The 24,977-nt window shown below is 38.6% G+C and overlaps 1 protein-coding gene across 1 annotated transcript in view; it reads left to right on the forward strand.

The window, feature by feature from the left end:
- Positions 1-24,977, forward strand: part of LOC145988126 (cilia- and flagella-associated protein 70-like) — a 210,283-nt gene that overhangs the window by 84,983 nt on the left and 100,323 nt on the right. Inside the window, exons 5-6 of the mRNA XM_083122956.1 lie at positions 5,056-5,306; positions 22,777-22,895. Of these exons, the coding sequence (XP_082979082.1) occupies positions 5,056-5,306; positions 22,777-22,895 (370 nt within the window). The remainder of the gene's footprint in view (positions 1-5,055; positions 5,307-22,776; positions 22,896-24,977) is intronic.

Genomic DNA, 24,977 nt, shown 5'->3' on the forward strand with positions numbered 1-24,977 from the left:
TGTTACTGCACTCTCCTTCCCCTTGGGATGAAAAGTAAGACTTAAGAGCTTTCCAGTTTAACAGAAGTCGTTCAATAGCAGAATACAATGAAAGCCAACGTGTAGGCACGTGTCTTAGAACTGTTTTATATTCTACATCAACAAATTCAATAAATTGTTTTAGCTCCTCGTTTCGTTTGGCAGATGAGGAAAATTCATTATACACTTTAATGACAAATGCTTCGATATCAATATACCTAAATGCTTTTACGGCAGACTTTACGCAATTATTTAAAATTTGGTACTTTCAGTTTGCTTGTATAATGTTTTTGTTATGTAACAGTAACTTCTGATAAACTGAAACATGTTTCCCATAATTTACAGAGGCATTGTCAGCCGAATATGCAGAAATATGGGTTATATCCAAGTCATTGTTGTTTAAAATGGTTGTGATGTGATTACAAATACCTTCACTACTTTCAATTGAATCTTGGTAAAAATCTAGAACCCCATGATTCACCCCAGTTTTTGGATTGGAATATTGAACAGTTAGAGGAAAGAATTTTTTATTTCCTACATTTGAGGCATCCGAACTAATGCTAAAATAACCGTTCTAGGTTTTTAAATTTTGAATGAGACATTCTTGAGAATGGGGCCTCAAAACATTCTCAATAATGCTTGCACTTTTAGTTCGACCACAAGAATTTTGCTTGGAATTTCTGAATCTGGTGTGAGTTTCGGTAGCAGTTTATTTCCACAATCTTGTGCATTATAGCTTATGCCGTGAAAAACACCGTGATATGATGATACTATTTCTGTCACTGCAGCGTAAATGTCAGCAGTGTAATCGTTCACTTTCCGAATCCATTTACGCCATTCCTCTTTTTCTTTTAGCCAGTCGTCCTTAAATATACAATGCCTTTTAAGTTTCTTTTCCTTGGGCAATGGACTCGAATCTGATACCGGCCTTAGAGACACCCTTGACGATAAAAAAACACTTGTACACAAGAGAAATAGTTCGCAAATCACAATAATAATAGTCCAGTTCTTGGCACTCACACACTGCGTAGTAACAAGCCTGGCCAGTCGCGTTCTCTTGTTTCTTCATTTCACATTTGTGAGATGACGCTGACAATGCTTCGTTGTTGATAAAATCAAGGGGGGAATGTACACAGTGTTGCAACATGCTGCGCATGAGGATCACCTACCGCAAGAAGAAAAAAATCATTTGAAAAATCTCGTTTACTAATTACTGTAATTGCGGGATTTCTTGCATCCCAGAAATATAAAAAAAATCTTCTGGAAGAAGGTAAACGATTCCTGGTCAATTCCGGACAAACCGGGATCGTTGGGATAGTGATAGATGGAAGAGTTGTGTGGCTGTGGCAATAAATCTCTAGGTTTAGAATGCCAGAGAGTAAGTTATATTTTGTTCAAGAAACTTATTTGATATAAGTTTCCGAAATTTCAGTTGTTTAAAGTCTGCAAGGGTTCCATAATTCTGAATATATTTATGCACAGAGTGTGTCAAAAGTCAAACAACATAAAATATGATTCCTTCTAATATGAAAATTGGATGAGATGTTTAAATAATATTTCTTCATTATAATAACTTATCCATTGAAATATTTTCAAAAACTTTCAATGGTTTATTTACCATATGGAAGTTCCAGAAATTAACTAATGGTTCAAGACAATTTTCTTCGAGAAGGCTAATTTTATGGCCATAATTTGAAATTTTCTACTGATAGCTTGCTAACCTGTGAATTATGACCAATAAGGTTCATTTGCAGCACTTTATGAGTTTGGAAATTCCATGGATAAATGAAAAAGTGACATTTAAGTGACAAAATAAAATTACAAGTATTGCACATTAACTCTGTTTGTCGCAAAACAATAATTTTATTATAGGTATTTATTTCTTCATTTGATTTCTTTACCAAATTGTCAATAGATGAAATAGAGAGTTATACACGTAATCAGGCCCGCACCAATGGGGGACCAAGGGGGCCATGCCTCGCCTCGAGCCATGAAATATTTTGATGCAAACCTACAAAAATAACATGAATAATTTTTAAGATTTTGCAAGAATTTAGATTTTTCTTCTCATATAAATGAATGGGTTGTCTCTGGAGAGAGGCAAACTGCAGAAGTCTGCAGTCTACTATATTTAGTAATTTTAGTTTTATAACCATTTATAAACTTTAGGCTAGAAGATTAAAAAATCAGCAACTTACGTGTGTGAGTATGAGATTTTTCGTACTACGTTTCGGAGGTTACACTACCTCCTTCTTCAGGTTGAAACGATGTTATTCAGACACCTGACATGGTGCCTCGTCGTGAAAGTGAAGGTTAAGGATTTAGGTTAAAAAGTTGCATGAAGGACACTTTCTAAAAAAGAATATAAATTACACATCTAAAACCGCGCAATACTATAAAAAACAAAAGAACGTCCAAGGCTGAAGTCGGCGAACTGCCGACCAGTGCTCGGGGTAGGCGAATGCACGGTGTCAGCCCATACCGGGGAAAGAAAACTTCCCCTCCTCATTCCTTCCAAACTGGGGCTCGGGAGTCACCAATCCAAGGAGAAGTCGACTTCCACCTCGGCGGCTTTCCTAACCTCAGGAGTAACACGGAAGCCCATCTCGTCCCTATTCACTGCGGCTTTATCCCATTTTTTAAAGAAATTAACCCAGCCGTCTTCTAAATTCCCATCGTCCCTATTAAGTTTGTTCCAATTTTTCGCGCATATATAGGCAGCTTCATATACGTTTCTGTCCAATTTATTGTTAACCTCCCTAATAACTTCCCTTTTAGCAATCTTATGTCGGTTAGCCAATATGTGTTCAGATAATCCTGTTTTGGGTATGCCCTCCTTTACGTCCTTATCATGCTCTCCCCACCTAACTTGCATACTTCTCCCGGTCTGTCCCACATATTCCTTTCCGCATTCACACACTATCCTGTACACTCCCTTCCGCTCTTCAGGGTTATTGCGCCTATCCCCTCTCCCTTTCTTATAGGACGTAAAGTGCTTTTCAATACTCCGGGGCGCTCTTACCCCACATTTTATTCCGTAACCCCTCACGGACTTTTCAATTTTCTCTGAGACCCCCTTAAAATATGGGGGACTAGGGACCAGTGCTCGGGGTAGGCGAATGCACGGTGTCAGCCCATACCGGGGAAAGAAAACTTCCCCTCCTCATTCCTTCCAAACTGGGGCTCGGGAGTCACCAATCCAAGGAGAAGTCGACTTCCACCTCGGCGGCTTTCCTAACCTCAGGAGTAACACGGAAGCCCATCTCGTCCCTATTCACTGCGGCTTTATCCCATTTTTTAAAGAAATTAACCCAGCCGTCTTCTAAATTCCCATCGTCCCTATTAAGTTTGTTCCAATTTTTCGCGCATATATAGGCAGCTTCATATACGTTTCTGTCCAATTTATTGTTAACCTCCCTAATAACTTCCCTTTTAGCAATCTTATGTCGGTTAGCCAATATGTGTTCAGATAATCCTGTTTTGGGTATGCCCTCCTTCAGTATGTTATAACCATTTATGCACAGCTACTAAATGTTCCAATTTCGTTGGGACAGTTCACCATATTTACTACCTGTTTTGACTTTTTTTGAACTGCAGTCTTGATGAGAAAATGTCCTCTTTTTGTGGTTAATTCACATTCAGACATGTTTTTCATTATAAGGATAATTCCATAGCGTTGGTGGTCACATTCAGGGTACGTATTCCCATGGTGGAATTCCCTTCCCACCAACGATCATGTTCTATTAAAATTTTTCCCCCATTAAATTTTCCAAGGGTAAGAGTTTGTGTTATAACAACAAAGATAAGAAATTAGTTTGGACTTCAAACATACTTTACTAAAAATAACATCATAAACACATACAAAGACGGAATAACAAAGAATGTCTTCAGTCTGTGTGTGAATGTTGCATACATCTCTTGTTCCCTCTCTCTCTATCTCTCCCTCTCTCTCTCTCTCTCTCTCTCTTTCTTTAGAGTTGGTAACAGCATGGGGTAAAAACGTACTTCTACAGTCATAGATAAGATTTTAAAATTATATCAAATTGGACTAGTAAGAAATGGCACCGTAGCTGAGAAGGTGGTCGTCATTGCCACCCTAGACCCCTGGAACATAGAAATTAGACTGACCTGTCATTTCCCCTCCATTTCTCACCTAATTTTGTCGGGAATAAAACAGAGCACTTGCATGTTAATTTAATAGGAAACTAATGTATTCTTAAAGTTTCTCATTTTGTGTTCATCCACCTAGTTATCTTTAATTTGCAAGCAATTTTGCAGATGTGCTTCAATGTGTGGGATGCACAATTGACTGTCCTTTTATTAGACACATTTCTTGAATGCTAAATTCTCGGATTCAACGGAAAAGAGTAAGTATGTAAAATTTCTACAATGTCTAAGTATGCCAGCTACATCTAGGTGGGGGGGGGGGTGCAAATTCAGTGCAGGCGGTGCGAAAATCATTCTCGTCCTGGGTGCTGAAATCTCTAGCTACAACTCTGATACGGATATATTTCCTTTCGGGAGACCATTCATAGATTTACACCATTATAAAAACATAACACAATAAAAGTATGCAAATTTAATTATAATCTTTAATAAAAAACAATAATAATATCTAACACTTATTAAAAAAATTTCACTTACTTGACATTTTGAACCAGTCGTTAAAGGAATTAATTTGCTAGTTTATAAGTGTAGCAAAATTAATTTGTTTATATATGTATATAAATATATATAAATTAATTAATTAATAATACTACTTGATTGTTTAATAATTGACATATATTTCATGATAATTATATATATGTATATATATATTATATATTACAAAAAACCCTGGGTATGGGCCTGCACGTAATGATCATGAGTAATTCAAATCAGATACTAGTAGCAATGTATAAGATGTGAGTGACATTAGCTCCGGAAAGCTAAGAAACTTAATCAGTACTTACCTGGCCAATATCCAGCAAAAATCTTTTTATTAATCACACCAGAAGGATACTTCAAGATATATTTTGTCACTTTCTTTCTTTTTAGGTGAAAGTTGGTTTGCAGAGACCATTATTATTGAACAAGACAAAAAGGTTCTGTCTCATGAAATCACAGTGTGGCCAGACCTAGCACGCATAAATGTGGAAATTCACACCAAAGGACCTTTGATTCCACCTCCAATTGTGAAGGAGTGTGATGTATTTTCCATAACAATTGAATCCCTGTATAATATCTTACCAAGAATGACAGATGTATATGCATATTCTGCTGGGATGCCATTGCCCATAAATTCACAGGTATGTTTATGCTAAAATGAAAGAAACAGCTAGATTTTTATGAAGGAATTTACATATTTTTGTGGGTTGTGTAAATGGACAGATTATAAACATTCTCAGAGAGGTATATAGTAACACACATTAACACACACTCACGCACACATAGAAGTGCCAGTATAATCAACTGTAATTGAATATATACAGTGCTCGAAGTAAGGGGGGATGGTATCCCCCAGCTAGCAAAATTTTCACAAACCATCCCCTCAGTTGGCTCATTGTCACCAAGGCTCGTCCAAACATCCCCCAGCTAACATTTTCTACTTCAAGCGTATATTAGGGTGGTCCTTATCGGGACCAACAATTATTTTTTTAGTTTTTCAGTGAGGCACCCTGTGGTTAGATTCTTTGTCAAGAGAAAGTAGTATGGTATTTTTTTCATAATTTTTATAAAGGTTCTAGAAGTTGCTACCACATCATGGAATTTTGTATTACAAATGACGTAATACGGCTGTTCGTAACTTTATTATAAGCAACTTAACAACAATATTAAAGATTATTTGTAAGCTGAATTAGTAAAAACATCAGAATTTAAACTTAAACTTACTGGAACTGTTACGTACAAAACTATAAACTTAAAATATATGTATATAATAATCATAGTATGTAGATGTATATACATTACAATAGCTAGGTGGATTTGCGCGCATCAGGGTATTTTTGTCTGTACTGTTTCACCAGCAACAAGTACTGTTTCTATTCTTCATCTGATGTATGCAATTTATTGTATTATTCCATCAACACCACTCCTCGCTCTGCAATATCGTTGACAACTCTCATAGAACGAACATGTTCTCTACTTGCTTGATATTTCTCATCTTCCTCCCATAAGTCTACATTATTCTTGAGAATCTCTGAGGAAATACCTGTGATGTTGAAAAATCAGAGCGTATTGGCAGAGACAAAATCTTCTAGACTCATCTTATCTATGAGATCGACATCTAGTGTTATACACTTTGGACGATGATCGAGTCCTTCGCCATGCAAGGCATCTACCATCTTCTCTTTCGTTTCGAGAGTAACTTCATCATCGAAAAAAGCAAGCACAACCAACTCTTCTGACAAGTACCACAGATGATGGCCTGTAAACTTCTTTAGAGAAACTTTGGCCATCGTTTGATTGATTTTTTTGTACCCTTTTAAATCTTTTAGAAGCTGCAGGTCATTTCTAAGTGTGCAACAACTAGAGACAGCTTGAAACCAGTATCTCAGGTAAATTTTTATTGTAAATACACAAATATCATGAACTCCCTGCCATCCATAATGCACGATGTAGTCCCACAGGTGCTCTAAAAGATATTCCTCCTTTAGGTATCCCTCCTAGGAATATAATTGTAAAGCTTAATAGTTCATTGTAGTCATCTCGCGGCTTACCAAATTAAACTGTCAAATAGATTTGATGTTTTGCAGGATTTACATGATGATGAAAATATAAATGAAACAGACGTAAATAAGAATTGGGAGCACATACGTAATGCAATAGAATCAGCAGCTAAAGAAAGTATAGGATACCATAAACCGAGAAAAAGTAAGCCATGGTTTGATAATGAATGTCATAATCTAATAGAAATAAGAAATCAGGCTAGACTTAGGTGGTTAAATAACTCTGATGATACAAATCTAAACAATTATAATAGAATAAAGCGAGAAGTTAACCGCACGTTTAGAAGTAAAAAAAGAGATTACTTGAAAAGCCAAATTAACGAAATTGAAACAAACAGCAAAAATAAAAATATCAGAGATTTATATAAAGGTGTAAATGAATTTAGAAAGGGGTGGCAACCTAAAGTAAACTTGATAAAAGATGAAGATGGTGATTTTCTAGCTGACCCAAGCGATATTCTAAATAGATGGAAGAACTACTTTAATGACCTTTTAAATGTTCATGTAGGAGATAAATCAGCAGAACCTTTAGTTCCAGAACCTAACTTGAATGAAGTAAAAGATGCTACTAAAAGGCTAAAGAATAACAAAGCACCTGACATTGATTTAATATCAGCTGAGTTAATTAAATATGGTGGAAATTCATTAATATGTCAAATTCATAAATTAATTTGTTTAATATGGAATAAAGAAGAAATCCCTCAACAGTGGAATCCATAATTGTTCCTGTGTTTAAAAAAGGTGATAAAATGAACTGCAATAATTATCGTGGAATTTCTCTACTCTCAACAACATATAAAATATTATCTAACATTCTTTTAACAAGACTAACCCCATATGCTAATGAAATTATAGGTGATTATCAATGTGGATTTAAATGTAACAGATCAACTACAGATCAAATTTTTCACATCAGACAGACACTTGAAAAAAAGTGGGAATATAATCAAAATGTCCATCAGCTATTCATTGATTTCAAAAAAGCATATGATTCGGTGAAAAGAGATAAATTATATAATATATTAGTAGAGTTTGGAATACCTAAGAAGCTTGTTAGTATGATAAAAGTATGCACCAGTGAAACAGAAAGTAAAATTCGTGTGGGTATTAATATGTCTGACAAATTTACAATTCATGATGGGTTAAAACAAGGAGATGCATTATCTCCATTGCTCTTAATTTTGTCTTAGAATATGCTGTAAGGAAGGTAAAAGAAACTAACGAAGGACTAAAATTAAATGGTGTGACTCAGTTGTTAGCATATGCAGATGATGTAGACTTACTGGGGGATGATGTGAATACAATTTTTTTTTTTTAAGCCACAATTTTTTTATTGGCCTTTAGAATGTATACACACATACATATTCATACATATACAGGGTGTTTCTAAAGGTCGTTTACAACGCTTGGGAGGTGATTCCTCACACGAAAACAAGCAAAAAGTCTAAGTTCCATTTTTACGACTGAGGCTTCGTTTCCGAGATAGGAGCCTCGCAAAAGGTGACAAAGTGAACGTCACACCTAACTGGGACGAATACTATCACAGATAGAGAGGCGGTTCCAAGGGAATCATAAAGGAATCGTATGTGCTCAGTCCGGAAGTCACTATGAAAAGTTCACTGCACGCATGCGCAATGGAGTCCTCAAAGGAATTGGGGATTTCCAGCAAGAACAATGCATGGAAAAGGTATGTAACGCAGCAAGAAGGACCGTGACAATGAGAAATGCGTTCAAGACAACACATCCCGACCTCAAACATCAAAACATGAGCACCGAACACAAAATCCGAAAAGTTGAGCACGGTTGCATACCCCAGTTACACGCGAGGAATGAACGAATCATGTCATGTGGCATACGAGAGACAGGAGGAGGGAAAGAAAAACACAATATCAGATGATTGCGACAACGTGTATTTTTACACGCGACAACTACGTAATATCCCCCCCCCCCCCACACACACACAACAAACAACAAATGCTACAATATCTTACGCACAGACAGTCCGTGTCACTGTACACCAACTGAAGATGTCACTTTCACCACACAAAGGGGGTGGGGAGCAATACCAAAAGTGTTCGCACGCGATCATTGTGACGTAAAAGAGACCAGTTTTGGAAGCGCTGCACAGGCAAGTCTGGCTCTCGTAGTCTACGTTTGACCTTCATGACTGCTGTTCCCGCGAGAGGAGCTCGAAGGGTTGGTTCTCTCCGGCAGTCGTCCCAATCGTGTTGCAGGTGCTGGGATATGATCAGCAGTTCGCTCTAGGTTGTCATACGCATTGAAGAGTACTAGTATGTTGCATTGAAAGAAGTTGACGTGGTGGAGTGGGCAAGTCAAGTATCGCAACAATTGGTCTGTGGTGTTCGTACGGTGATACGGCCAATTTGTGCAGTGTGCCAGTGTTAAACAAAAACAATACTTTGCAGTTCCAGCTCCCTATTACACAGATGGCTGCGTATACGACCCAGCAGCTAGCAGACATGCATCTCATGTATGGGGAGGCACGTGGTAATAGCCGTGAGGCAAGGCGTCTTTATGGAGAACGATTTCCACATAGACATTTACCGTCTCACACCTTCTTTCAGGTAGTGGACAGTCGACTGCGTGAAACAGGGTCAGTGTTACCACCGCGACAAGAAGTTGGAAGACCCCGAAGTGTACGCACACATCAGTTTGCAGAAGATGTGTTAACAGCGGTCGCAGAACATCCTGGCACCAGTACGCGAGTGCTCGCTCGGGCACGAAACACGTCTCATGTGAATGTTTGGCGAGTGTTGTCAGATGAAGGAATGCACCCTTTTAAACTGCAGAAAGTACAAGAACTGTTACCTCGTGACTTTCGCCCTCGTATGGAGTTTTGCCAATGGTTGTTGCATCAGCTGGACACAAACCCTCACTTCGGGGCAAACGTATTGTGGACAGATGAAGCCATTTTCACCAGGATGGATGTCTTCAATAGTAGAAACAGTCATGTATGGGACTTTGACAACCCACATGCACTTTTTGTGGCCCATCACCAGCACAGGTTTTCAGTGAATATGTGGTGCGGGATAGTACATGATCATTTAATTGGACCATACATTCTCCCTGTTCGCCTGAATGGTCGCACGTATCATGCATTTCTTAGTGAGGTTCTGCCTGAACTGTTGGAGACCGTACCTTTGGCACTGAGGCAAGAAATGTGGTACCAACACGATGGTGCACCAGCTCATTTCGATCGTAATGTACGACATTTCCTGCATGACGTGTTTCGCAATAGGTTCATTGGTAGGGATGAGCCTGTGCCTTGGCCACCGAGGTCGCCTGATCTCAACCCTCTCGATTTTTTCTTCTGGGGAGAAATGAAAACCCTCGTATACGACACACCTGTCACATCAGCTGAGGACCTCGTTGCTCGCATCAACGTCGCCGCCGCGACGGTAGCAGATACACCTGGCTTGTTTGCTCGTACTCGACAATCCTTGATTCGTCGCTGTCATCTCTGCGTAGAAGTAAACGGCAGACATTTTGAAAACCGTCTGTGATTATTGCCCTCGGCAAATACCAGTGAGAACACTTTTGGTATTGCTCCCCACCCCCTTTGTGTGGTGAAAGTGACATCTTCAGTTGGTGTACAGTGACACGGACTGTCTGTGCGTAAGATATTGTAGCATTTGTTGTTTGTTGTGTGTGTGTGGGGGGGGATATTACGCAGTTGTCGCGTGTAAAAATACACGTTGTCGCAATCATCTGATATTGTGTTTTTCTTTCCCTCCTCCTGTCTCTCGTATGCCACATGACATGATTCGTTCATTCCTCGCGTGTAACTGGGGTATGCAACCGTGCTCAACTTTTCGGATTTTGTGTTCGGTGGTCATGTTTTGATGTTTGAGGTCGGGATGTGTTGTCTTGAACGCATTTCTCATTGTCACGGTCCTTCTTGCTGCGTTACATACCTTTTCCATGCTGGAAATCCCCAATTCCTTTGAGGACTCCATTGCGCATGCGTGCAGTGAACTTTTCATAGTGACTTCCGGACTGAGCACATACGATTCCTTTATGATTCCCTTGAAACCACCTCTCTATCTGTGATAGTATTCGTCCCAGTTAAGTGTGACGTTCACTTTGTCACCTTTTGCGAGCCTCCTATCTCGGAAACGAAGCCTCAGTCGTAAAAATGGAGGAATCACCTCCCAAGCGTTGTAAACGACCTTTAGAAACACCCTGTATACATACACATATACACATACAGCACATATACATATCTAAAGGGGGAAACCTCCCGAAGTAGCCCGCCTCCACCCGCGTACTTTCGAGGGTATGCTCTCAATGTCCTGGTACCTTTAAATAAACCAGGACGTCAGTTTCCTGAATTTAAACGGTTCCCCCGCCTTTTTATCCTACTTCTTCTCATCTTTATTTTCATACATAAAATACAATTACAAAAAAATGAAATAAAATACATGGAGATTCTATACATAGCTACATTTAATAATTTTTAGTTTGTATTATTTTAATAGACCGTTCTGGTGACTGGAACAAGTCTTAAAGATTTCTTGTAAATTTACTGTGCATTTGTATGATTGGTAGTTAATTAAATTTGTTAATAGTAGTTATGGATTAGTTTATGTTAGTTTATTGGTTAGTTTTAGTTATCGTATAGATAGTACTATAGGAAATGCTACGTACAGGAGGGACAACCATTCTGGTATCCAGAACTGTTTTAAGCTTGAGGGGATAGTATGATGGGGTGAGAGTTTAGATTGGGGTGAATGATTGCTTGGATTAGTCTGCACGGACGCAAGTTCCCTGTCTGGTTTCCAGATCAGGCTTTATTGTAGTGTATGGGGAGAATTTGCTATTTGGAAGTTAAATGCACTGAAATACTGGGCTAGTTCATTAATTTAGTGGATGTCGATTCCTAATATACACTTACTGTAAGAGGTTTTGTAGTTCCTTATTTATCTCGCCGTTGTTTCATTTATGTGTTGAGGACACACGCCCGATAAGATACTGGCGTCAGCACTCCGTGTCAACTTGGTTATGCGACACGAAGCTGACTCTGCATTCCACGGGAGCGACAGTGGCCGTGCGAGGTTCAATGTCCGTGCAGACTGAGGCTGCTATGAGATCTCAGAATGAAATCACAGCCGCACAATTTAACGTGAATTAACGGGTACTAAGTTTTGATAGAATGCTAATTATGCGGAAACTGTAATTGTTAGATATGTAATAGATAAATAAATATGACATAAAAAACGCAAATAATTATATGTAGACTTGATAATAATAATAATAATAATAATAATAAAAAATTTAAAAAGGAAAAAGATAAACAAACTTTTATATTAGATTATATTAATTAATAATAAGTATATAAATATATGTTCATGGTTTTTACTACACTTACATTGTTAAAAAATTATTTTTAATTTAATTTGTTTGTTCGAAATTTCCTTTTATATTAAGTCTCTTTGGTGCCTACTGGATTCCAGCAGATTCCAAGTCTAGCAATTTTCAAGTTAAATTTTTAAGAGTTTATGGCCCCTCATCTTGGATGTATTATTAAAGAAACTTTAGTCACGATTTAATGTGGGGTTCTGATATTACTTTTAAAGATGTTTTTTTTTTTTTTCGTTGTTATGCTATTGTATTATTTTATCCCTAGAGATGGTTTTTAGGTCATGTTCATCTTCGACGACTTCTCTCCGGGCAACCTTCATGGCTCTCTCCAGGCTGATTGGACGGGGGTAACCCTCTCCTGGCGGCGGCTCCTCTTCTCCCAGTGGACACTCTGAAGTTTCTCCTTCGGGTTGAATCTTCCGGTGCTGACTCCTCTTCTTCCTGTGGTATCTGCTCCCGACGCGATCGTGACGGTCTCCGGGGAGGGGGTGTGGGGACTTGGTTTCGTATCCTGCTGCTTCTGCGGGGCTCCTGTTGAGGAGGGGTGGCTGGTGGACGCCGGGTTTCTGGTTCCGTCAGGTACCTCCGCAACTCGATATTGGACACTAAATCTGCGAGGTCGCATAACTTATCAGTTCGAAGATGTTGTTATTCGGCAGGTCTCTTCTGGCCAATATTATATGTTCATCAGAGGCGGGGCAGGAAAAAACTCTATGTTCTGGCGTGTCTCTTTCCATCCGGCAGTCTCGGCATACGTCGGTTTCCCTTTTACCTATTTTTGTGAGGTAACTCCCGTATGGTCCGTGCCCTGTTAGAAGATGTATCAGCCCTCTGGATGGCGTGACGTCCCTGTTAAAAACGTTCTCCTGCGTGCAGGGGAGGAAGTTATACAGTCTTCTACCCTTCTCGCACTCGTCCCATTCTCGCTGCCAGTCTCGATGAATCTTCGCCTTGATCTCCTGGACGGTGGGGAGGAATTCTCCCATTTGTTCGGTTATCTCCCTCTCGTTCCCACGTTTGAAGTGATAAGTCATTGCCCTCAGCTTAATTTGATAATCAATTGGCAAAGTTCCCATCATGACAAACAGCGCTTCCGACGAAGTAGTTTTAAAAGCCCCGGTAACTCTGAGAATTACTTTCCTGTAAGAAGATCTTAGCTTACGAACGTACGTTATTTTATGCAATGACGATGAGGCCCACGCCGATGCCCCGTAAGTGATGATTGAAAAGTAGATGGACACTAGATAAGTTTTAATAACTGACGGAGGAAGTCTGTAGCTGTTGGATGCAATGGTAGCTATTTTGTTCATGAGAGCTTCCCCTTTGGAGGTTATGTTCTCAATGTGGCTTTTGAAAAGCAAGCCCTCTTCCAGTGTCACTCCCAAGTATTTAATCTCAGTTACCCTTTTTATTGATTTGCCTTTCATTCTTATTAATGGATTCCGATGTTGGCTAAATTTTCCTTTCAAAACTATGTATTTGGTCTTTGTATCCGATAATTTTAATTTAGCTTTATCACACCATTGTGTCAATTTTTGTAACGCGGTGGTAGTATTTTTCTCGATTTCTGCTCTTGAGTTTCCTGTGGTGATAATTATCAGATCATCGGCGTAGGCTATGCACTTAACTACTTCCAGTGTTTCTTGCAAGGTCTTGATGCAAGGTTCGAAGTTCACGTTCCATAGATGGGGTCCCAAAACGGAACCCTGTGGGCAACCCTTTGTCATTGTTTTAGCGATATCTTGGTCCGGAATATGTAGGGTGACTTTTCTATCCCTGAAATAGTCCTCCAGAATTCTATACAGGGTGCCCGGGCATTTCATTTCTCTGAGAGTACAGAGTAAGTGAGGCCACCACAGATTATCAAACGCCCCAGTTATATCCGCCAGTGTTGCCACCACGTATTTGTTTTCGTTCAAAGCGACTGTGTTTAATAAAGTATTTACTGCATCCTCCGTGCATCTCCCTTTTGTGAAGCCGTATTGGAGTCCTGTATTTGGTTTCAAAGCAAGGAATTCTAATAATCTTTTTGTTATCATTTTTTCAAAGACCTTTCCCAGAACATTTATGAGACAGATTGGGCGGTACGATCTCGACTGCGTTTCGTCACGATCAGCATCCTTTTGTATTATAATAACGTTAGCCTCCTTCCAGGGCGTGGGAAATTTTTGAACTTCCAAGCATCTGTTAAAAAAGGACGTTAGGTTTGGAATGAGCTTCTGCGCCACCATCTGGATTATTTCTGCTGGAATGTTATCCGGACCCGGCGATTTTTTTCTTTTCAACGTCATTATCTGGAGAGCTACTTCTTCCTCCACGAAAGGTAGAATTGGATCGTTGTTGTAAGTCTCCTGGAGTTTCAATCTTGTATTTGTGTGGTAGTCGTCCTCATTCTCCATCGCATCGTCCGGCAGGAGTCCATGCAGGAATTGTTCTGTCGTCTCTCGCAAATCTATTGTGTGTGTTCCATCTTCCTTCTCTAGTGTTGAGAGAGCTTTTCCTAATTTAATTTTCCCAGACGCGATTTTATACGGCAGTCCCCATTTATCAATTGTTAATTTGTTTGTAACGAAATTTTTCCAGTGTTTACATTTGTAGGATCTTAGTTCATTTTCATATCTTTTTTTGGCCGCCCTGTATAATTCCAAGTTTTTAATTCTCATTTCATTAATATTTGTTTTTTGATAAATTTTCCGTGTTTTTCTCATGAATGCTCTGAGCTTAGTTAGCTTCTTGTTCCACGGCTTGTTGTTATGTTTAATCTGTTTTTTAGGCGTTGCAATTTCTATTGCGTTTTGTATAGTTTCTGTCACCACTCTTGCCCATTCGTTTATCGTTTTCGTGGAGTCCGCCTGTTGGGGGAGGTGTATTGATTCAATTAAAAGTTGTTGATTTGTTCTTCCCCAGTCATATCTTATTTTTGGTGATCTTTCTTCTTCAGTTGAATTTTTGGATATTTTAAAAGTAATCACATTGTGATCGCTGGTAGTTTTCATGTCATTCACTTTCCATTCTTTTACTTTTCCCAGTAATCTATTGTTGGACAAAGTTACGTCGATGTTACAGGATGCCCCCACCCTGCCTCTATAAGTTGTAGGATTGTCTGGTAGATTCTCCACAAACAGATTATTTCCTGCCACGAATTCCTCCACCAGCTCTCCGTTGGGATTCGTCTCACACCCCGTGCCACCACGGGGAGGAGGAATTCGCATCCATTGTTATTAGGAGACCTTTGTTGCTACAGACGTTGCACACGTCGCCCATTTTTCCAGAAACTGTTCGATATTATGGCTATATTGGCAATAGCAGTTTATAATTATGAATGATAAATTTTCCAAGGATAATTCTACACAGTTAATGTGACTGGTAGAAAATTGAGCGATTTTAATTGGTACAATCTCTCTGTTTAGAATAACTATTGCAGATTTGGCATTTTGATGATGCATTATAATTCTCGCCCCTATCGGTGCAGATGGAATTTTGTTTTTAAAAATATATGGTTCCTGCAAGGCCAGAATATCCAGTTTTTTGTTTTTAGCGAAGTCAAAAATTTCCACGGTTGACAGTTTTGCCCCCATTAGGTTTGCCTGTGCAACGCTTACGTACCTTTCCATTAAGGGTGTCTCGCTATCTGAAAGCACTGCGGCCATTCTGTTCTTGGGATAAACACCACCCTCCCGTGAGCCCTCGCGAAGTCTGAGTAAATTTCGTTTATATCCAGGGAGACGCCTCGGCGAGCAAAAACTTTTTCCAGCAATGATGATAATTCCTCCGTTTCAGTAGGAATATTGTTAGACTTTAGAGTTATCATGTCAACCGCCTCCGGGTACGGGAAGGTGATAGATTTTCCCTTTTCGTGCTTATTTCTAATCAAAATCCTCAAAGCCGTGACCAAATTTTCTTTTTCCTCGAGCCTGCTTAGTCTCAGCGCTTCTTCAAAGTTGTTGTAGATTTTTGCTGGATTTATTTTACATTTCTCTTCCACGACCAGACCCGAAGGCGGTTCAGCACTCGCCGGAGAGAATGGCGGATGAAGAGTCTGCGGTTTACTGAAATTACTATACTTGATCTCCGGATGAAAGGCACGGGCGTTCGGATTTAATTTCGTCGTTTTCTTCTCTGACATGTTAGTGTAAGTGGGGCCTGCGTCGCTCACTCCTGGATGTTGATCTCTCTCTGTGCTTGTTACTATTATTTCCTCTTGTATCCCACTTTCAATTTCGTTTTCAATTTCGTTATTGAGCGGGAAGGGTGGTTCGGGAACTACTGGGTATCTAAAGAGTCTTTCATTAAGAGGCGATTCTGGGGGGGTTACAAAGGGGTTGTGCAGAGTTATGCCATCAGGTAAATAGGTAAAAACACTTGGGGGAAGGTTGGGTATTTTTGAGCTAAGTAGAGGCTCTCATGGCTGTACTGGTGTTTTAATGTGGTTCGAATCTAGATATATTTTGTTCTTTAATATGAAGTTTATGGTTCTTTCATTTCCCTGCGTCGTGAAGGCAGAAGATTCTATATGTTCGAAAAACGTTTCTGGTAGTTTTATGTTTTGATAATTGTCCATTTTATTCTTCTCAATTTTGGCTAGCAGTAGCTTAATTTCCTTTATTTTCCTTTCCCTGTAAGCTGCTGTTCTAGCCGCGTCGCGGCGAAGACAGCTGGGAGTTTTCCTATTTTTGTTTTTCTTTGTCATTCTAAAATTCACAGTCGATTTACAATCCATAATCTGTCCTTTCTATTAACCTTTGTAACTGTAACTTGTAAGTGGGGCAGTCCTTGCCATTACATTCTTTTTTTCTTTTCATGCAAGGAATGCATATCTTTGGACCATCTTTTTTAGGACATTGCTCCTCCTTAGAATGGCTTTCCAGGCCACACTGGGCGCAGATTTCCTTTCCTTTACAAAACCGGCTCAAATGTCCATAGTCGCAACATTTATTACACTTTGGGACGACAATGTAATCTTTAAGGGATAAGGACAGGAATGCGACGAAGATTTTTTCATTTTTCAAAAGGATTTTTCTTAAATCTGGAGCCACCTCGAAAACACAGTGGCAGGTTGCCCTATTTCGTGGACCAGTCTTGAACTTCAAGTGAAACTTTTTAATGAACTCCTCCCAGGACATCTTGTCTTTTAAGTTTAATAAATATATCTCCTCGTACAGATCAGTTTCTTCCTTTTGTGCAGCGACTTCGTATAGTATTAATAATGGGTGCCTTTTTTTGGGGAGCTCTGCCCTGATTTTATGTTTGGCTAGTTCCCCATGGTTAATTATTTTGTCCGCCTCCTCTTTTGTATCTGTCTCCACAATCAGCATTTTGTTTGTTTGTCTCATTTGATTAATCCTTATCCCGTCTCTGATGGGATTTATCACTTTTGTGAATGTTTCTTGAACCTTTTTTGCATCTTTATTTCTGTTCTCATCTGAAATGAAGACAGTGTATTTCAAATTTTGAACAGTTTTTTGAATTTGAGCTGCCCTTCCTGTTTGCACGATAGCTGGTGACGCCGCTGTTTGTGCGTAGGATGGTTTAGCGTTACCTTCTGTCTTTGCTGCACTTTGAAGTAAGTTGCAGGCGGTTTTTAACGATTTGTTTTCAGCCACCATCTCTTGATGAACCTGACCCATTTTGGCTACTATTTCGAGGATTGTTGATTTATTTTCAGGAGGAATGTTTCTATCTTTAGCTATAATGGTATTTAATTCGAGGGACAGCTTGATAAACAAGCCCAGTTGGATATCAGCTGTATCCGGGATATTATCCATTGCAACGTTCATCGTATCTTGACCAGCAGGAGCACCAGCACTTGGGGAAGGGGGGGTCTGGGAGCCGTCACTCCTCAATAAGTTTTTTCTCTTCCTGGGATCCTCTAGAGTTTCTGGGGATCGTTTCCTTTTATCGTTTATCGCATTACACACGAGTAAGTTCAAACCGGATCGGTCCGAAACCGGGCCTCCTATTACAAACGAGGGAGTGTCATTCTGTTGTGATTTCTGACTTTGGGATGTTTGATGCTTCGAGCCCCCTTCTTGGGGCATTTGCAGTTTTTTCACTTTAGTAAAATTCAGAATTTATCGTCCTGGTTCAATAAACCATATCGCATAACAGCACGCGGCTGTTTTGCTGACTGTTCAAAGTGCTTCGCGTTAGCTTCCTCGAACGTGGGAAGATATGGAGGGCAGTTCACATAAGTAAAAAGTGTGTAAAAACACAGTACTTACCAGAATTCTCTGGGAGAGTATCACTCCACCCTTCACCAACACACGAACACTCACACACACTCACATATACTCATTCCCAGTACACTGAAACGCATAAGTAGCCGTTATCTCGGAACGAAAAGGCGCAGAAACGCGGAGGTCGGGCACGTACGTCTGCTTTCCTTCGCGTCACTCTCGGAAGTCTGTGAATACAATTAAGAATAAAGCTTAAATATTTTTCAAAACTGCTTAAGAGATAGGTTTGGAAGTTAACAAAGGGAAAACTAAATATATGCTTACAGGCCGAAACCAAGTGTTAGGTAATAATCAAAATCTAATTATTGATAACAACTCGTTTGAACCAGTTTCCAAATTCAAATACTTAGGAGTAATATTAACAAATGAAAATTATATTAAAGAGGAAATAAAAAGTAGGCTTAATTCAGGAAATGCATGTTACTTCTCTCTTCATAAACTTTTGTCTTCTCGTTTAATATCTAAGAAACTAAAAGTTAAAATATACAAAACAGTAATTTTGCCTGTAGTATTATATGGATGTGAAACTTGGTCCCTTACATTGAAAGAGGAACATAAATTGAGAGTATTTGAAAATAAGATCCTTAGGAAAATCTTTGGACCTAAAAGGGATGAGGAGACAGGTGAGTGAAGAAGGTTACATAATTTAGAAGTACATAATTTGTATTCATGTCCAGATATTATTAGAATAATTAAATCAAGAAGACTTAGGTGGGCAGGCCATGTGGCATGAATGGGAAAGGAAAGAGGAGTTTACAGGATTCTTGTTGGGAAACCTGATGGTAAGAGACCTGTAGGAAGGCCAAGACGAAGATGGAGGGACAACGTTGAGATGGACCTAAGGGAAATCGGTAGGGATGGAAAAGAGTATATAGAACTTGCTCAAGATAGGGACAGATGGAAGGCCTGTGTTGCTGCAGCCATGAACCTTCGGGTTTAAGAAGGCTAGGGAGTTAGTTAGTTAGTTAGTTAGTTAGTCATCTCGCGGCTGGAATTGTTCAAGCTGATACTGGGCAAAGGATATCATAACTGTCATAATATTTCCAATCTGTTTTATGGCAGAAGTATCAGTGGTAACAGTTTTAAAGTCAGTTTTCACTATTGTGCTCCAAGTTTTCTTAAATCTTTTGAAAATTAATATTTCTGGACCAGTGGATGGGCCAAGTCCCTGAAGAACTATTGCTTCTAGCATAATTTCTATAATGTGGTGGCGATAAGCCAACCATAACATGTCCTTTTCCATCTTCTGCTCGAACAAAATACATGCTTTATTCCTTGGACCAGTATTGGCTGATGTAGTGTCAAAGCTCATGCATTTTATTTGATTGCAAAGTCTCCACGCTAATAATGTCTCATAAACTGCTGAAGCAGCTGCTTCTCCTGTCCCAGAAGCTAGTTTTGGCACTGCAAGTAGCTGATCCATACTCTTACCTGACACTAGAATTGGAAGACGATCCACAGTTTCATGTCCACACATATCTATAATTTTCCATCCCAGTGAATAGTAAGTGGCACGTTTGGTTTGAACACATGTTTTTAAAGACTATGCAATCTTCTGTCGAAACTTTATTCTTTCTCAACGAATGGAAGACTTGTTAACATTGTGTTTCAAAGGATCACACCCAACGCATTTAATAGTAGTTGTGAGGATGACAGCTGCCTTTTGGTTGCTTAATTTTGCAACATTGAGACTAACAGCCAAATTAGTGTCAATAAGTTTCTTTCTACTTCCTTTCTTCAGAGGCTCTTCGGAGGTTGAGGGACCTGGAACTGAATATGAATCTGATAAATCTGATTTTGCTTAGTAATTGATTAAATACTCTGCTCCTCTCTCTCCAGCATTCTTTTTCATACGATCCTCTTTCTTTTCAGCCTCAGCTTCTTTCTTTGCGAGTGGTTTATCTAAGCCTCCAATTTTACCAGGGTGCCCTTTTGTAGCTGGGAAATCACAATGTTCCACTGAAAAATCTTTACTTGAGATTTTAGAAATTCATTGTAACTGAGGAAAAGGAAACAAGTTTTGAGAGCGCAACAGTAGTTTTTGGGGGAGGGGTAATAATGTGATCGCACATTGGCATTATGTTAGCTTTATTATAGGAGAGCCAGGAAGAGCAAATGAACAAAGTGTTATGTAACAGACCCAAGCAATACTCTGTGCTGTCAGAGTAGCAGTTAGATGTGTTCGGCCCAAGTGAAAATTACTAATTATGAAAAAACTTTGATCCACAGTAGCAATCTCTAAAACGTAATGAAATGTAATAAAATTTTACTGGGTCTCATCTTTCAAGTAGGAGAAAGGAATGGCTTGGTGCCCTGGTAATATTTTAGAAGTTGGATTTTAAGGACCACCCTAATATATATATATATATATATATATACAGTTTGAGTTGGTGTTTTAAGTCCACTTTATGCACAGTAAGGCTAATCGTTACTGGACCTACAGTTTAAAGTGGGATCCGAACCACCGTGCCATGAGCCTCCACCAGGTATCAAACCTGGGACCCCTTGATTACAAGGTGACGACGCAACCACTGCACCATTGGGGAGGCCCTTATATATATGCAGGGTAATTCAAAATGAATGGTGCAACTTTACACAGGTATTATGATGTTACTATTTATGATAGAAAATCAGACAAGGCATCAATATAAAGAAAAAAACTGGAAGTTTTATTCCCACTTAGCGGGCTTATTCTGCTTAGTCAATGCTCCACCAGGATCGCCAGTGTTGCAAAATTGTTAATTACCAGTAGAAGGCGTATTGTGTGCTGGAGCTATCGATAACTGATTTAATCACAATGGTGCAAAGACACTTCCTCATGTATTTTGGTAGTAATCCATATGTTTCACCCTTCCGATAGATTTGCCAAAATTACAACTGCAAATTGTTAGTGCCTTCGAAACCATTGACAATGAATTGCTGTCTTGTGCATAACAAGTACTTGATTATCGTTTGGACCTTTTCCATGTTACACATGGTTTCCAAGTAGAATCTTTATAATGTGAGTCATGTGAGTAAAACGTCCAGAGTTCTTCTTTATATTGAGACCTTGTCTGATTTTCTCTCATAAATAGTAACATTGTAATAACTGTGTAAAGTTACACCATTTATTTTGAATTACCCTACACACACACACACACACACACACACATATGCACTTATTTATATTTGTTTGTTTGTGTATGGGGAGAATAGGGGAGGTTATTAACACCACTTCACTATACCTGCTGTTTTTATTATTATGAAATTGATCCTTCTAATGAGAAAAACTAATCAAAAAATTGTAGTGACCAATAATAGAATATACATTGTGTCCCAATAAATTGTATACACACTTTAAATTATTATAAAGTCAGTGTTTATTAACATACAGTGCATTTTCAAAATTGAAATGAATTTACAGGAATCAATATTTTTTTGTCAAGTCTGTTTCTAAACTAATGACTAAACAGCCGAGGCAATGCTGGAAACACAAAGCAATGGAATTACAACAAGAATCACTTTATTCAGTGTGTGTGTGCATTCTCATTTAATGGTTGCCTTTAATTTGTTGACTCTTGCTGGTTTTGTACAATGAACTGTATCTTCTTTGTATCTCCATAAAAAATATATGTATATAGTGATGAAAGGTCTGGTGAATGGCATGAGTATTCTTCTGTCCAATTCATTTGTTTGGTGCATTTTGCCAAGTGTCTCTCACAAAACTTAATCCATGCTCACTGAGAGAGCATGGACTCCCCTTGAAATGTAATTCTTCTATGCCAAAGCTTCAATATGCGATGAGCACTCGATTGTGAAAATCCTATCTCACAACATGCTTGCCACACAAATTTTCTTGAACTCTTGTGAAACCTTTCCATCACCCTTTCTTTCCTTATGGAGCCCCTTTGATATCCACAGTCTTCCAGAATGTTTCTTGTTGACATTTTGAATAGTTCCATCTGCTTGAATTATAGAGAAGGTAATACATGTAGGTGGATCTGTTTGAAACTCTTTCCTAAACTGTCCTTGCATTTCAACTGCATTTTCAAACTTCCAGTAACACACTAGGATAAATTTCCTTTGTTTAAAGCTTAGTCTGGCTTCATCCATCTTTTCAAATTTATTAAAACTGAAAAGGTCAGATAATTATGTGAGTTATCAGCTGCTAAAGTGTGTATATATTTTTAATAAATTTGCTTGCCTTATACAAATAATATGTAATGCAAAGAACAATTCTGTTCTGTTTATATACTGTGTTTATAAGAAATAAACTGATACATATGGATTAATTTCCAAAACAAATTTTGCAGAATAGAGACTGCATGTATGAAGTAAGAAAGGGTATACATTATTCAGGTTATTAATAAATATTTAACATTATTGGTTGTGGATATTAGTAAAGTTTGTATCAGTTAAAATTCCCCTCCTCATGCTTGCTTAATCTCTTCCAGAATTTTGAACATATTTTATTTCCTCCTGGAACTCGTGTAGACAAAAGAGATGTGGAGAAGATTAAAAAGTGGAGCAGTTTGGTTCAGTTTGAAGGCAGAGTATGCAACTCTAAATACAGGTACATATGCTTCTACAGATAATGTCTTTACCAGCTGAGGTGTCAGGATAAATCATCTAGGGGTGTTAAGGGGGGTGTGGAATGAAATTTTTGGGGGTGTGATATTGAAATAAAGAAAACCTGAAACATGCATTAGCCATTTCATCAAATACCAATCAACTTCTAGTAAGCTTCTATGAAAATATGTCAATCAAAGTGAAGGCTACTATGCTGAGTTGAATTATTTTTGCTTGCTTTGACTACAACAACCACATGTTTTGTAATTTGAAATGAACAAAGCTTGTTTAGGCAGGCCAATGTCATATATTGTCTTTTACAAAAGAAAGAACAATTCATAAGAAGTATAACGACAAAAGGAAGACAACAGCACCTGATGATCGAGATTACCCCCACCCAGTATGAAAAGTAAATGTGACTTCTCTTGCAGATTACACAGGCCTGCATTTTTTAATTTTATGTCTGGGGTTTGGAAAATTATTGGTGATATTTACTAATTAGACAGCACTGAGTTCGAAAATGACATCCTTTTCTCTCCATCACGTAAGGTTTCTTCACAATCATCATTATCATCATCATCATGAAATTAAGTATTAGGTTACTGTCAAAGCTGATAAGCAGTGGCGTGCCCAGGGGGGTTTGGTGGGGGTTAAAAAAAAACATTTGTTTTGTCATTTAAAAAAAATTCAAAGCAAAAATAAATTTTATTTCATAAATGTGTTTGAGTACCAAATCGCCAATATTGTAAAATGTTTACATTTGGAAATGAGAAATGTATTTGCTTCTTCAATTACTTTTGATAATATTGGAGTTGAATTACAGCAATGCACAGGCATTCATTCATGCTTTAGTCACAGAAAAGGAAGGAGAATTTCCTTCTCAGTATGGTCAAGAAAAGAGCCGTAACCATTGGAATGCAAACTGAAGGAATCACTCCTCCCCTTTCTTTCACCCACGATGACCCTCTTAGGAGAATGACCCTCTCTTTCCTGTTACGACAGTGCTGTTAACTTCCCTTTTCTTTCTTTCCCCTTCTTATACCATTTATGCCAGCAGAGCAAAGTTCTGTGAGATTTGAATCACTACAATAGGTTGGCAAACTAAGTCAAAATCTTATATCACACCTGGATGCATATTTATTTCAAAATATCAATAATTATAATAATAATAATAATTGTTGCAGGCAGTAACAAAGCATGGTTTTACGAAGGAGGCAAGCGATGTTTTGTACAATAGCATGCCGGGAGGAAGGGAGGGGTGAGGGATGCGTTATATAGCCCAACTGGCCCAGTCAGTTTCATAAACAAAATAAAAACAATTAATATGCCAAAATATTATACGATTTACTCTTGTGCTCTTTACAAATTAGATATTTTTTTCTCAACCAATTTCCAGCCTTCAGTTTATTGAATTTTCTTGTAACATTTGTGAAAGATCTCACTTGAATTTCTGCGTAAATAATTTAGCAGTTGCCAACACTACTGACACTGACACTACTGGTTGCTGTCAACACTGGTGACGTAATTTGAGCTGGACCAAGCTGGATGTATGGTTCAGGCATTCAACTTCCCGGAACCACAAACACTCTCCCCGTATCTTTGTCCCAAGTCCTGGTGTTCACTGGGCTTGTATCGAGTTGCAGTCTGCTAGGTAGCAAGTCGAAGTGGTCGTGTTGTGTGTTACGTTTCTGCATGTGTAATAGATTTTTGACGTGGAATTAAAGATGGATAGAGAAAAGAGGAGAAATACATTATTAGATTATTTCCAAAAGAAACAAAAAATGGAAGTTGAAGCTTCACCTTCCACAAATAGAATGTCAGAATAGGTAGATTTAAGTTCAGAGGAATTCCATCCAAATTGCAAGAGTGAAACATGCAAACTTTCAGACTCTGATATTAAAAAAAAATAGAAAGGCATAACAGAAGATATTGGAAACCTTGTTGCAAAATTATGTCAAGGAACTCACGAGGTAAGTGATGTTCATTATTTGATAGCAGATATATCCATAGGCGGATTTAGAATTGTTTTTCTGGGAGGGCACAGCATGTGCTGTAAGCTTACAAACGTGTGTGTGCAGGGGAGGGG

Source organism: Lepisma saccharinum, chromosome 5 (assembly GCF_977018435.1).
Source record: "Lepisma saccharinum chromosome 5, izLepSacc3.1, whole genome shotgun sequence".
Taxonomy (NCBI): Eukaryota; Metazoa; Arthropoda; class Insecta; order Zygentoma; family Lepismatidae; genus Lepisma; species Lepisma saccharinum.